The sequence below is a fragment of the Pavona decussata genome, unplaced genomic scaffold, assembly GCF_977016875.1.
Source record: "Pavona decussata unplaced genomic scaffold, jaPavDecu1.1 SCAFFOLD_137, whole genome shotgun sequence".
In the NCBI taxonomy this organism is placed as follows: domain Eukaryota; kingdom Metazoa; phylum Cnidaria; class Anthozoa; order Scleractinia; family Agariciidae; genus Pavona; species Pavona decussata.
In genome coordinates, this window is record NW_028145550.1 from 760,001 (window position 1) to 774,775 (window position 14,775).

Below are 14,775 nucleotides of genomic sequence, written 5' to 3' on the forward strand. Positions count from 1 at the left end.
TAAATAAATTATGCGGGAGACTTGAAAGCTAATTTTATAAGCAAGAAATTCCAAAGGAAAACTGCCTTGCTTCTGACAGAAACGAGTCTGCTTTGATTTAATATTTTAAAGCCTGCAGGGCTGTAATAATAGACGCCAGAATTGTATTAAAGAATTTGATTTTTCATTCACGCGCGTAGCCGAAGAGAAATATCTACCGCCGAAGACAAAAACAGACCGCACTGCACGTTAATTTTTAAACTGACAGAAACTGGTATTCCCAGTTTATTAACCTGAAAAGATTACATTCTATCAATTCTCTTGATAACAAATATAGAGAGTCAGTTCTGAATAACGTACAAATTTAATACCATAACAAATTCTTTTTTCAAACGACAATTTTACTTCTGCAAAACAACAAAGTTGGAGCGAATTAAAGCGGCGGCGTTAAACCCGCGAGCTAAGTTAGTGCCAAACTGTTTATACTGATACAAAGCGAGTTCGAAGCACAAAAACGCCACTCCAAAGAAAGGGGGATATTTTCATTCATCGGAAATGAACAAACACAAGGGAAACCCTTTACACTTTTTCTAGTTGAATGCAGCTTGTGAATTTCAAGTTCGTGGCCGGCAAATAGAAATCCAACATGTGCAGCCATGCGTTCCAAACTATAAAAGAGTGCGGCTCTCGGCTCTCAGTACATTCGCATGCGGTTTCAAAAATAGATAATTCGATTGTTTCATAGAGTGAAATGGTAAACGATATCTAAAGGTTTTTTTCCAGTTGTTCCTTAACAGAGAATTTTTTTACCAAAAAGTGTTCTTTTCCTTTATGCAAACAAAGTTTTCCATAAAAGGGAGGAAACTAACACGGTAGGCGAAGAGAAAAAATGTTTATGGGCATAAAAACGTCCGTGAGTTTTATCAGATCTTTTACAAGTCTCATTTTTGTCAGCGGTGAAAATAAGGACTGGGTTCTTTAAAACTGAAAATATATAATTTAACCCCACAAGATTGTCAATCTTCTTTTCTTAGAAATCCGTCGCCAGGATCAGATACGAGACTGAGCAATTAATACACTGAGATGGAATATTAAAGCCTGAAATAGCGCAGCTGAAGGACCTCGGTTTTTATATTTGAAGGAAAATGTAACTTTATGGAATGGTTAATCAAGACATTTTCAGCCTGAATACAAATTCACGAGAAACTCATTCATGCTGCTTGTAATTTTTTGGCAAAGCTTAAGAGTGTTACTTTCTGTTTTTCATTTTTATAGGGCGCGTAGAACTGAAAACGTACAACGTCACCACGTGTTTATTTCGCTCTAAATTAACCGGACAAACCACAACTTTGAATGTGATCTAAAAAAGCTGCATCAACTTCAACATGTGTTTTCAGAAATATCATTCAGACATAGTATAAAATAAATAGTCTTGGATTGAAACCAATGACGACATGTAGATTTGAACAGACGCGCAATCGATTTCGTTTGATCGATATGCTGAGCAGACTGAAACGAATTAGAGTAAATGCGACCTAAACAAAATTTTTAACGGCTCAGCAAAAGAAACTGAGTGATTGAACAAACTCAAACAGCTTTTACTTCTTAGTATACATTAGTCTTTACAAAATTGGAAAAGAGCTCACCTCTACAGTTTGATGCCCAAATTTCTCTGTTATCAGCAGGTTGTGTCCACAGAAAAAAATTAAAACTCTCAAAACTATACGGTTTTAGCTTGCTTTGCAGTCCTTGACATTTAAAGTCCTCATTTTTTTAAAGTGTTCGGCTACCGTCAGTGTATTACTGTATTGAGATGAAGCCGGGCACTTTTCGCCGTCGCTTGACGATTGTTGGAAACAGATCCGCGGATAGACTGTTTTCAATCCATGTCGATGTTAGACTTTTGTATCCTGATGCTGAACAACGAAAAGATTTCCCTCGCTGGCTTCGGTGAGATCACTCAAAAAATGTAGTAAACACGTGCAGTCCTTCCACTCCGCGAGAACGGCACTGGAGGTTTTTTCTCGTTGTGTTCCGGCTACCCCATGCACTGAAAATGTCAAGAGCAGATCAGTAATATCAACTGTTTCTTCTTCGTTCAAAACAATCTTCGGAAAGCATTCTTACCATAGTTTTTTTTCATAGCACGCCACAGGAATAACACAAGAATGCGCTGCGATAAATTTTCTCAAATCTCCACCACTGTCATTCACCACTACACGACCCACTACACTGTCTTCGATTCGGCGTGACATCTGCGCTTCCACTGTGACCAATTACAGAGCTTGCTGTCAAAATGTGTCAGTCAAAAAGTTTCGAACAACATTTGCGCGCCAATTCCCGCCATTGTATAAACCAATCACATCATTCGCAGAGAACGCCACAGAAGTTGTGACAGTCAAAATAGCGCGGTATGGTTTCGCGATAAAATTTGCAGTCGTGGCTTGTATTGCGATTTCTGCTGGTTTGGATTTCAGATATATACCACTTTTAACCTGAATTTTAAGGCTTCCTACCTGCCTTGGGTGTAAGTTTCAAAAGGTTTCGGTGCGCTTCGCGTGGTCTTTTTCCCCGTTGGTTTTGGTGTTTCAGTACGGGAAGGGCGCCGCAAACAGTTTGCTGGCCGGACTTGCTTGCCTTCCCAGCTCAGTTCCAGTTTAATAGCCGACAAATGACTCATCTACACGGCCTATGCAATACTGTCGAGTATGTTCACCATAGCATCTCTTATTTCTTTTGCGGCTTCGTGTGAACCCCCCATTATCAGAATTTCCCACCAAACTGAGGAATCAGCCGGGGACCATCACATCAAGGAGCCTGTTTCGCAAATGTGTAGCGTCCCAACCCACCGTCTCGCATACGTTACAGTTCAGTGCTCGAAACCTGACCGCATTTATTCTACACGATAGGACACGCTACTAAAATGAACCATGCGAATTCAACTTGTGTTCGACTGAATGAGATACCAGACTTACAGTTACGCTTATTAAACGTAGTGTAAACTGTGCAGCGTGTTAATCGTCTGTTCAACTAAATCAGATACGAAACTTATAGTTACGCTTATTAAATGTAGTGTAAACAGTGCAGCGTGTTTATCGTCTGTTTGACTGAATCAGATACCAAACTTACAGTTACGCTTATTAAACGTAGTGTAAACTGTGCATCGTGTTTATCGTCTGTTCGACTGAATCAGATACCAAACTTACAGTTACGCTTATTAAACGTAGTGTAAACTGTGCAGCGTGTTTATCGTCTGTTCGACTGAATGAGATACCAAACTTACAGTTACGCTTAGTAAACGTAGTGTAAACTGTGCAGCGTGTTTATCGTCTGTTCGACTGAATCAGATACCAAACTTACAGTTACGCTTATTAAACGTAGTGTAAACTGTGCAGCGTGTTTATCGTCTGTTCGACTGAATCAGATACCAAACTTACAGTTACGCTTATTAAACGTAGTGTAAACTGTGCAGCGTGTTTATCGTCTGTTCGACTGAATCAGATACCAAACTTACAGTTACGCTCATTAACCGTAGTGTAAATTGTGCAGCGTGTTTATCGGCTGTTCGACTTAATGAGATACCAAGCTTACAGTTACGCTTATTAAACGTAGTGTAAAAACTATGCAGCGTGTTTATCGTCTGTTCGACTGAATGAGATACCAAACTTACAGTTACGCTTGTTAAACGTAGTGTAAACTGTGCAGCGTGTTTATCGTCTGTTCGACTGAATGAGATACCAAACTTACAGTTACGCTCAGTAAACGTAGTGTAAACTGTGCAGCGTGTTTATCGTCTGTTCGACTGAATCAGATACCAAACTTACAGTTACGCTTATTAAACGTAGTGTAAACTGTGCAGCGTGTTTATCGTCTGTTCGACTGAATCAGATACGAAACTTACAGTTACGCTTATTAAACGTAGTGTAAACTGTGCAGCGTGTTGAACGTCTGTTCGACTGAATCAGATACGAAACTTACAGTTACGCTTAGTAAACGTAGTGTAAACTATGCAGCGTGTTTATCGTCTGTTTGACTGAATCAGATACCAAACTTACAGTTACGCTTATTAAACGTAGTGTAAACTGTGAAGCGTGTTTATCGTCTGTTTGACTGAATCAGATACCAAACTTACAGTTACGCTTATTAAACGTAGTGTAAACTGTGCAGCGTGTTTATCAGTCGTCTGTTCGACTGAATCAGATACCAAACTTACAGTTACGCTTATTAAACGTAGTGTAAACTGTGCAGCATGTTTCTTGTCCGTTCGACTGAGTGAAATACCAAACTTACAGTTACGCTTACTTAACGTAGTGTAAACTGTGCAGCGTGTTTATCGTCTGTTCGACTGAATCAGATACTAAACTTACAGTTACGCTTATTAAACGTAGTGTAAACTGTGCAGCGTGTTTATCGTCTGTTTGACTGAATCAGATACCAAACTTACAGTTACGCTTATTAAACGTAGTGTAAACTGTGCGGCGTGTTTATCGTCTGTTCGACTGAATCAGATACTAAACTTACAGTTACGCTTATTAAACGTAGTGTAAACTGTGCAGCGTGTTTAACGTCTGTTCGACTGAATGAGATACCAAACTTATAGTTACGCTTATTAAACGAAGTGTAAACTGTACAGCGTGTTTATCGTCTGTTCGACTGAATCAGATACCCAACATACAGTTACGCTTATTCAACGAAGTGTAAACTGTGCAGCGTGTTTATCGTCTGTTTGACTGAATCAGAAACGAAACTTACAGTTACGCTTAGTAAACGAAGTGTAAACTGTGCAGCGTGTTTATCAGTCGTCTGTTCGACTGAATCAGATACCAAACTTACAGTTACGCTTATTAAACGTAGTGTAAACTGTGCAGCATGTTTCTTGTCCGTTCGACTGAGTGAAATACCAAACTTACAGTTACGCTTACTTAACGTAGTGTAAACTGTGCAGCGTGTTTATCGTCTGTTCGACTGAATGAGATACCAAACTTACAGTTACGCTTATTAAACGTAGTGTAAACTGTGCAGCGTGTTTATCGTCTGTTTGACTGAATCAGATACCAAACTTACAGTTACGCTTATTAAACGTAGTGTAAACTGTGCGGCGTGTTTATCGTCTGTTCGACTGAATCAGATACTAAACTTACAGTTACGCTTATTAAACGTAGTGTAAACTGTGCAGCGTGTTTAACGTCTGTTCGACTGAATGAGATACCAAACTTATAGTTACGCTTATTAAACGAAGTGTAAACTGTGCAGCGTGTTTATCGTCTGTTCGACTGAATCAGATACCAAACATACAGTTACGCTTATTCAACGAAGTGTAAACTGTGCAGCGTGTTTATCGTCTGTTTGACTGAATCAGAAACGAAACTTACAGTTACGCTTAGTAAACGAAGTGTAAACTGTGCAGCGTGTTTATCAGTCGTCTGTTCGACTGAATCAGATACCAAACTTACAGTTACGCTTATTAAACGTAGTGTAAACTGTGCAGCATGTTTCTTGTCCGTTCGACTGAGTGAAATACCAAACTTACAGTTACGCTTACTTAACGTAGTGTAAACTGTGCAGCGTGTTTATCGTCTGTTCGACTGAATCAGATACTAAACTTACAGTTACGCTTATTAAACGTAGTGTAAACTGTGCAGCGTGTTTATCGTCTGTTTGACTGAATCAGATACCAAACTTACAGTTACGCTTATTAAACGTAGTGTAAACTGTGCGGCGTGTTTATCGTCTGTTCGACTGAATCAGATACTAAACTTACAGTTACGCTTAGTTAACGTAGTGTAAACTGTGCAGCATGTTTCTTGTCTGTTCGACTGAATGAAATACCAAACTTACAGTTACGCTTACTAAACGTAGCGTTAACTGTGCAGCGTGTTTATCGTCTGTTGGACTTAATCAGATACCAAACTTACAGTTACGCTTATTAAACGTAGTGTTAACTATGCAGCGTGTTTATCGTCTGTTCGACTGAATCAGATACCAAACTTACAGTTACGCTTATTAAACGTAGTGTTAGTTTGGTATCTCATTCAGTCGAGTCAGTTGAATTCGCATGGTTCATTTTAGTAGCGTGTCCTATCGTGTAGAATAAATGCGGTCAGGTTTCGAGCACTGAACTGTAACGTATGCGAGACGGTGGGTTGGGACGCTACACATTTGCGAAACAGGCTCCTTGATGTGATGGTCCCCGGCTGATTCCTCAGTTTGGTGGGAAATTCTGATAATGGGGGGTTCACACGAAGCCGCAAAAGAAATAAGAGATGCTATGGTGAACATACTCGACAGCATTGCATAGGCCGTGTAGATGAGTCATTTGTCGGCTATTAAACTGGAACTGAGCTGGGAAGGCAAGCAAGTCCGGCCAGCAAACTGTTTGCGGCGCCCTTCCCGTACTGAAACACCAAAACCAACGGGGAAAAAGACCACGCGAAGCGCACAGAAACCTTTTGAAACTTACACCCAAGGCAGGTAGGAAGCCTTAAAATTCAGGTTAAAAGTGGTATATATCTGAAATCCAAACCAGCAGAAATCGCAATACAAGCCACGACTGCAAATTTTATCGCGAAACCATACCGCGCTATTTTGACTGTCACAACTTCTGTGGCGTTCTCTGCGAATGATGTGATTGGTTTTTACATTGGCGGGAATTGGCGCGCAAATGTTGTTCGAAACTTTTTGACTGACACATTTTGACAGCAAGCTCTGTAATTGGTCACAGTGGAAGCGCAGATGTCACGCCGAATCGAAGACAGTGTAGTGGGTCGTGTAGTGGTGAATGACAGTGGTGGAGATTTGAGAAAATTTATCGCAGCGCATTCTTGTGTTATTCCTGTGGCGTGCTATGAAAAAAAACTATGGTAAGAATGCTTTCCGAAGATTGTTTTGAACGAAGAAGAAACAGTTGATATTACTGATCTGCTCTTGACATTTTCAGTGCATGGGGTAGCCGGAACACAACGAGAAAAAACCTCCAGTGCCGTTCTCGCGGAGTGGAAGGACTGCACGTGTTTACTACATTTTTTGAGTGATCTCACCGAAGCCAGCGAGGGAAATCTTTTCGTTGTTCAGCATCAGGATACAAAAGTCTAACATCGACATGGATTGAAAACAGTCTATCCGCGGATCTGTTTCCAACAATCGTCAAGCGACGGCGAAAAGTGCCCGGCTTCATCTCAATACAGTAATACACTGACGGTAGCCGAACACTTTAAAAAAATGAGGACTTTAAATGTCAAGGACTGCAAAGCAAGCTAAAACCGTATAGTTTTGAGAGTTTTAATTTTTTTCTGTGGACACAACCTGCTGATAACAGAGAAATTTGGGCATCAAACTGTAGAGGTGAGCTCTTTTCCAATTTTGTAAAGACTAATGTATACTAAGAAGTAAAAGCTGTTTGAGTTTGTTCAATCACTCAGTTTCTTTTGCTGAGCCGTTAAAAATTTTGTTTAGGTCGCATTTACTCTAATTCGTTTCAGTCTGCTCAGCATATCGATCAAACGAAATCGATTGCGCGTCTGTTCAAATCTACATGTCGTCATTGGTTTCAATCCAAGACTATTTATTTTATACTATGTCTGAATGATATTTCTGAAAACACATGTTGAAGTTGATGCAGCTTTTTTAGATCACATTCAAAGTTGTGGTTTGTCCGGTTAATTTAGAGCGAAATAAACACGTGGTGACGTTGTACGTTTTCAGTTCTACGCGCCCTATAAAAATGAAAAACAGAAAGTAACACTCTTAAGCTTTGCCAAAAAATTACAAGCAGCATGAATGAATTTCTCGTGAATTTGTATTCAGGCTGAAAATGTCTTGCTTAACCATTCCATAAAGTTACATTTTCCTTCAAATATAAAAACCGAGGTCCTTCAGCTGCGCTATTTCAGGCTTTAATATTCCATCTCAGTGTATTAATTGCTCAGTCTCGTATCTGATCCTGGCGACGGATTTCTAAGAAAAGAAGATTGACAATCTTGTGGGGTTAAATTATATATTTTCAGTTTTAAAGAACCCAGTCCTTATTTTCACCGCTGACAAAAATGAGACTTGTAAAAGATCTGATAAAACTCACGGACGTTTTTATGCCCATAAACATTTTTTCTCTTCGCCTACCGTGTTAGTTTCCTCCCTTTTATGGAAAACTTTGTTTGCATAAAGGAAAAGAACACTTTTTGGTAAAAAAATTCTCTGTTAAGGAACAACTGGAAAAAAACCTTTAGATATCGTTTACCATTTCACTCTATGAAACAATCGAATTATCTATTTTTGAAACCGCATGCGAATGTACTGCGAGCCGAGAGCCGCACTCTTTTATAGTTTGGAACGCATGGCTGCACATGTTGGATTTCCATTTGCCGGCCACGAACTTGAAATTCACAAGCTGCATTCAACTAGAAAAAGTGTAAAGGGTTTCCCTTGTGTTTGTTCATTTCCGATGAATGAAAATATCCCCCTTTCTTTGGAGTGGCGTTTTTGTGCTTCGAACTCGCTTTGTATCAGTATAAACAGTTTGGCACTAACTTAGCTCGCGGGTTTAACGCCGCCGCTTTAATTCGCTCCAACTTTGTTGTTTTGCAGAAGTAAAATTGTCGTTTGAAAAAAGAATTTGTTATGGTATTAAATTTGTACGTTATTCAGAACTGACTCTCTATATTTGTTATCAAGAGAATTGATAGAATGTAATCTTTTCAGGTTAATAAACTGGGAATACCAGTTTCTGTCAGTTTAAAAATTAACGTGCAGTGCGGTCTGTTTTTGTCTTCGGCGGTAGATATTTCTCTTCGGCTACGCGCGTGAATGAAAAATCAAATTCTTTAATACAATTCTGGCGTCTATTATTACAGCCCTGCAGGCTTTAAATTATTAAATCAAAGCAGACTCGTTTCTGTCAGAAGCAAGGCAGTTTTCCTTTGGAAATTCTTGCTTATAAAATTAGCTTTCAAGTCTCCCGCATAATTTATTTACATAGCTCTTGGCGTTTTTTGATTCTTCTATGAAATGCCATTTCAGCGAAAACCCATTCATTACAAAGGAAACCACTTTTTCCAAGTCGTATGCATTTCTCATTTCCGTACTTTCAAAGATATTGCAGATACTCAGCGGGGACATTTTGCAGACCTGTTCATGATTTCGAATTGAATCACTTCTTGCAGAGTTGTTTATTTCACTGTACGAAACGGCTGATCGCTTTTCAGATTTGTCGCATTACAAGACGTAGAAAAATTATCACATAAAATTGTAAAATACCCGATTCTTGATTTACTTTTGCGGCACAGCGAATGCCAATGTTTTTTTGGCGAATGCGGAAAGGAGCGACGGTTTATAAGCAAACGAATTCCGAACTCGGTGACATGGCTGGCTTCTTCGCATCGATCGTTGCGATTATAAAGCTCTTGAAAAAAATAACCCGTTCTCGGCAAACTGTTCGGTTATGAAAGGCTTAATGAAATGCTGTAGGTAAAATTACTTCAAAAGGGTTCTTTTTTTAAAGAAAAGTTCAGCAGCTTTGAAGTCCTGGCCCTCAACATTTTTCTCCGTAATGGCGGCCGAAGATCAAAAATATTCCTCTCGACAAATGTTGGAACAGGTACGAATAATAAGCTGAAAGGTTCACTTCATACGGATAATAATCGTAAGTTGCGCGTATAATAACCGTAAAGTGGCAACTTTCAAGCATAATAACCGTAGAACACCCCTTTATACGCTTATTATGCTGGTGTGACACGAATAATACGGTTAATAAGCGTAAAACACTGTCATGTAAGATTAATACTCTGTGCTCCAGAAGTATTTTGACACTCCAGAAACAAATTGACAGCTGTTAGGAGTAATTTGTGATGTCCAGTGTCGTGATTTTTTTTGTTCACTTCCTAAGATTGAAATACCAACCTCCTGACTGAAACTTAAGGTCATCTCTTTTAGCCCTGTAAGTAACAAGCCCCTAAATTCTCCTTATGATATCACTAATACATATCAAACAAAAAGGTTCAAGGGCTTAAACGGGTTAATATTAATCAAATTAACTGAGTGAAATGATTTATTGCTTAGCAGAGGATGCACCTCCAGAACTACCTTTACTTTGATCAGAATGTATCTTACTAACAAATTCCATTCTAAGGCAGTTAAAAAAAAAACTTGACCGTACCCAATCCGAAAGATTAAACAAGCCAGCTACATGTAGGGCCAGGGCTGGTAAGCACTGACACTTAAATCTGGTTTCCACAGCATGAGAAGGCAAACTGTAACATCACTACATACATGTACATGTACATGTACTGCCCTTGGATGTAATGTTACTTCATCGAAGAGTCCCTCCCGCTTTAGTTGTTCTGAATTATATTTTGCCTAACAATTTCCCTGTACCCCATTACTTTCATACAGCTGGGAAGAGAGAGAGATAGTATGGGTTGGTTATTGTCTAAGGAAACAATACAGACCAAACTAAAACCCCGGACCTTTTATATCTTCCAGTCAAGAGACTGCAAAATCTAACATACTAAACACTTAACGAGTCAAGTCCAAGCAACAACCGTGGACGATTATCCTGCTGGTATACGTTGGATCAATTCTTGATCTGATCAGCTTAACAAATACAAATGATAAAAGAAGCAGAGACCGATACAACGTAGAATTACATTTTAAAGGTTACTATATTTCGGCTGGCCAAACCAGCCTTCTTCAGGTACACCTGTACAATGAAAATTTACATTGGAACATACGCTTATATAGCTGACAAATATTTGCGCAATAGCGGAACTACGTTAAACTAAATTGATTGACAGTAAAAAATATGAAGCAAATGAAATAATAATTCCAGTTACGTTAATACAGCTTCCATTTTGGACTTTTCATTTGAGGCAATCAACTGACATAATATTTACAGAGCTGCATATCGTTTGTAATCAATGACTGAAGGGAAACTTCAAATCACACGACCATTCCCATGTTTACCTCACCTTTCTGAGAATGTCCATGATCAAGTCTTTGTTGTACTTAAGAAAAGGGTAGAGAGCCTGGACAGCATCTGTCACACTGGCTAGGATATCAGGTTCCTGAAACAAAATAGCAGAATATTCCACATTCACATCTCAACAAGTAGATTTAAGATATGTTATTGCTTCCTTGTCTTGTGTTATTTTTGTGTACTGGTGTATTTTTATTATGGGGGTACATTTTACCAGAACTTAGCTGTAATTAATTTTTCAACTTCATAATGAAAGTCAGAGGGTTTTAGCTGTTTTTGAACTATGAATTCAAGGTTAATTCTACAAATGGGCTTATGGCAGCCTGACTGCAGAGGATTCTAGAGGTGCCTCTCTTTGCAAATGGGGGGCATAAGAATACCAAATCGCTATCATTACACTTACAGTTATTGTAAAACCTCCTTATAAATGAAATAATGTTGTTTTTCTTGCCAGGGTCAAACTTTGATCCATCTTATAAATAAAAGCTCTAACTCTGCAATTGTGGATTAAATCCCTTACTCTGACCTACCTTTGACTCCACTGACAACACAGCCTGGATACATTTCCTGACAATTTCAATAAACCCAACAGATGTTCCACGGAATGTTACCTGGCCTTGTATGATCTCCTACAAGTGAAAGATATATTTAAATTGTAGGAAATGACCCACTCAGGCTTCAGGTGACAACCCCAAGGTTATATTGGGAGGGGGGGGGGGGCAATACCCCCTCGCACACAAGACTAATACAGGTATCGGTGGGAAGAGGGAAAAACTGGAGTACCTGGAGAAAAACCTCTTGGAGAAAGGATGAGAACCAACAACAAACTCAACCCAGTTATAACACCAAGTCCAGGGACAAAACCAAGGCCGTATTGGTGAGAGGTGAGTGCTCTCACTACTTCACCATCCCTGCTCCCCGATATTGTGGCATTGTGGAACTAGGGGTATAACTATACTGACCCCTTTGGTAATGCATTTTGTGACCTATTACCATTCAAGCAATGTGGAAAAAGTTTCTTGTCAGAGAAAACAACCACAGTCAGTGAAAAACACTGGACTTGAATGAACCTCCAGCCTTGAGACTAAAACTATGAAATGCTAGTTGATCATCACTGTTCATACACAGCTGTTGAAAGCATCTCATTTTTTTACTAACTGTCAGTAGTAGTTACTTTAAATTTCCAAACTACCTATTTTGTAATTTAGTTTTAGTTAACTGAAAAGCTCTTGAGGAAATAAAATCAAAATAAAAACAAACCTGGTGATTTTCTACTTTGAAAAACCTTGACATGACAGCATCTAAGTACCGAGTCAGTCCATCCCATTCTTGTTTTGCCTGTTCAACTTCACGAGCACTAACTACAAAACAAATATAATTTGTGTCACGATCTAGTTTTGTTTATATTTACTTTCATCCAAAATAGCAATTTATAAACTGACGTGTGCATGAATTGGAGGCTTTTCTTTGAGTGTTCAAACCAATGTTTCAGAAGTATAAATTAGTGCACCAAAGAAGAGCGATATTGGGTTGAATATGAGAAGAGAAATTTCATATCTTCAAGCAGTGATATTGATACACTAGATGCATATTTAAGAACATTAATTTTTTGAGCAATTTTCTGAAGATTTCTGACAATTTGCTGAAATTGCACAAGAATTTTAAAATTTACCTGAAGACTGTCCTAGGTCCAAAGGTGAACATTTTTATTGCTTGTTGATATTTCTGAATATCTTACTGGCAAACGGTTTTATAACACATAGCAAAGAACAGAGTAAAGTATCCACATTATGTAGGTAACTGTATTGCTGACTAAGGTTGAGGTTCCAGTGCGATGCGCCTTACTGTACCCACCCAACAAACTTTTTTTACAAGTTAGCCATAAAATACAAAACGACATGTTTTCAATAATTCGTTGTTGCATCACTTGCCTGTTGGACTTTTCAAGGAGGCATGGTCGCTAATCAAATTTGCGTATCCTGATTGGCTAACTTGAAGAAAAAGCTTGTTGGGTGGCCACAGTAAGGCGTGTCGCACTGTAATATACTTGTAAATGTTGTTCTCTCTGTGGCCAAGTAAATCAACTGTCTCTACAAGGGAGTTGTCCATGCAGAAATTTCACAGTTAATTTAAGGCTTCGTCATACTAGTTCAAGCATGTTTTAAGGAGGCTCATGGCATTTTAATAAGGTATGTACAAATGCCTTTTTGTCCATTTAACATTCAGAAGGGGCAAAAACATAAACATTCGTCAACTTACCAGTGCCGTTAGCTGCAGCTGATAGTGTAGCCCTTTGTAACAACCAGTCAGCTCCAAATACAAATGTCTCGACTGGATACACCAAAGTTATCTGGCGTATTATGTCCATGATTTCACCTCTGACCTCTGAATCATGATAAAATAGTACATTAAATAAATAATAATCAGCCAGACAACTGATTCTAAAGTGAGGCATTGAGGAAGACCCTTTTTGCACCAAAACCTTCAATGGTAATGTAGCTGTTGTGTATTTTGGGGTGTATTTTTTGCCTTCAAAAACTCATTGGCCTATCAAATGGTTGATAATACATCACGTGCAGTGACTTTATATTGATAAACCTCCTCCTTATTAGTGTGCGGTGTTTTATCAGCTGATAAAACACTCCTCATTAGTATGTGGTGTTTTTCTTGTATGCTAATTTCCAACGGTTACTTGTTACTTGTTAAAACCACAAGGCGCAAACACTCCTGCTCGTTTTTTAAACACCACCTAATAATACCAGAATTCTTGCATGATTGTGGAATCTAATTTGCTTCACACAGAATAATATCCTAGCATATTTTCTCTATTTTGACTAGCTTCCACTCATTTACTAGTCAAGAAAAAGAAACCCACAGATTGAGTCAGTGTTGTTCAACAACAGCAAGACAATAAAAACAAAATTTCCTTAACACATCGGACATAGCAAAGCAGTCGAGTTAAGCCACCACATGGAGGAATTCCTATTAAAAAAGTGCTCTCTCAATAAAATTAGTAATTGTTTTCTTTCAACATTTTCCCTTCTAAATAATGGTAAGTGCTATTAATGATTGTTTGAATGAGTAACTTGCAGAAGGACATAAGAATATGATATTCATATGTAGTTTGGTATTAATTCCTACAGTAAAAAAAAATAGTCTTCTAACACAAGCATTTATCTTGCCTCTGATCAGTTTTTTCTTGTAGTTTTCTACTAATCAAAAAAATTTCAGTTGGATAAATCATTTATAAGCCCTTATTAGGTGTATAGGTGAGTAGCATTTATCGCTGTACATTTCACTAGCACAGCTAAAAAAAATTAACAGCAATACTACACACCTATAAACATCTTATAACTAAAGATATACATTGAAGCACAATTTAACTGGTCACCAATTTACCAGTTAAATCTAAAGATGTGTTTGAAAAGATCAAAATCTACTGGGTCGCCTTTGGAAAAAACAGGTCCTCTATAGAATCTCTGCCAACTGAAATGCAGAATGAGTGGGGGAAACAAAATGATGTCTCCAGTCTATGCATTTTTCTAGATGTGGAAGAAGAATATAACTTGCATTCCAATGTACATGAAATCATTACATTCTTGGAAAATAAAATACCGAAAGTATCGACGCCAGTATGTTTGTTTGTGTGATCACCATTTTGAATAATGCTTTTGGGGGCAAGTTTGGTCAGAAAATTAAGGATGATAACTATTTTGATTAAGTAATGAAGTTCCAGCAAATAGATGCCTACTTTCTTCACCAGATTAATATAAAGAAATTAAATTGAAAGTATCAGTTCATTTCTTTGTGTGATCACCCTCTTTAATAAT

The 14,775-nt window shown here is 38.4% G+C and overlaps 1 protein-coding gene and 1 long non-coding RNA gene across 3 annotated transcripts in view; one reads left to right on the plus strand and one right to left on the minus strand.

The window, feature by feature from the left end:
- LOC146467186 (exportin-5-like) overlaps positions 1-14,775 on the minus strand; it is a 51,240-nt gene that overhangs the window by 24,144 nt on the left and 12,321 nt on the right. For both annotated transcript variants that reach the window (XM_085126151.1, XM_085126152.1), the window contains exons 13-16: positions 13,205-13,330; positions 12,206-12,306; positions 11,476-11,574; positions 10,938-11,033 (exon numbers count right to left, since the gene is read on the minus strand). In XM_085126151.1, coding sequence (XP_084982277.1) covers positions 10,938-11,033; positions 11,476-11,574; positions 12,206-12,306; positions 13,205-13,330 — 422 coding nt within the window. The remainder of the gene's footprint in view (positions 1-10,937; positions 11,034-11,475; positions 11,575-12,205; positions 12,307-13,204; positions 13,331-14,775) is intronic.
- On the plus strand, positions 6,094-8,713 carry LOC146467187 (uncharacterized). The gene is made up of 2 exons (XR_014867790.1): positions 6,094-6,839; positions 6,917-8,713. It is a non-coding gene; the product is annotated as an uncharacterized LOC146467187 (long non-coding RNA).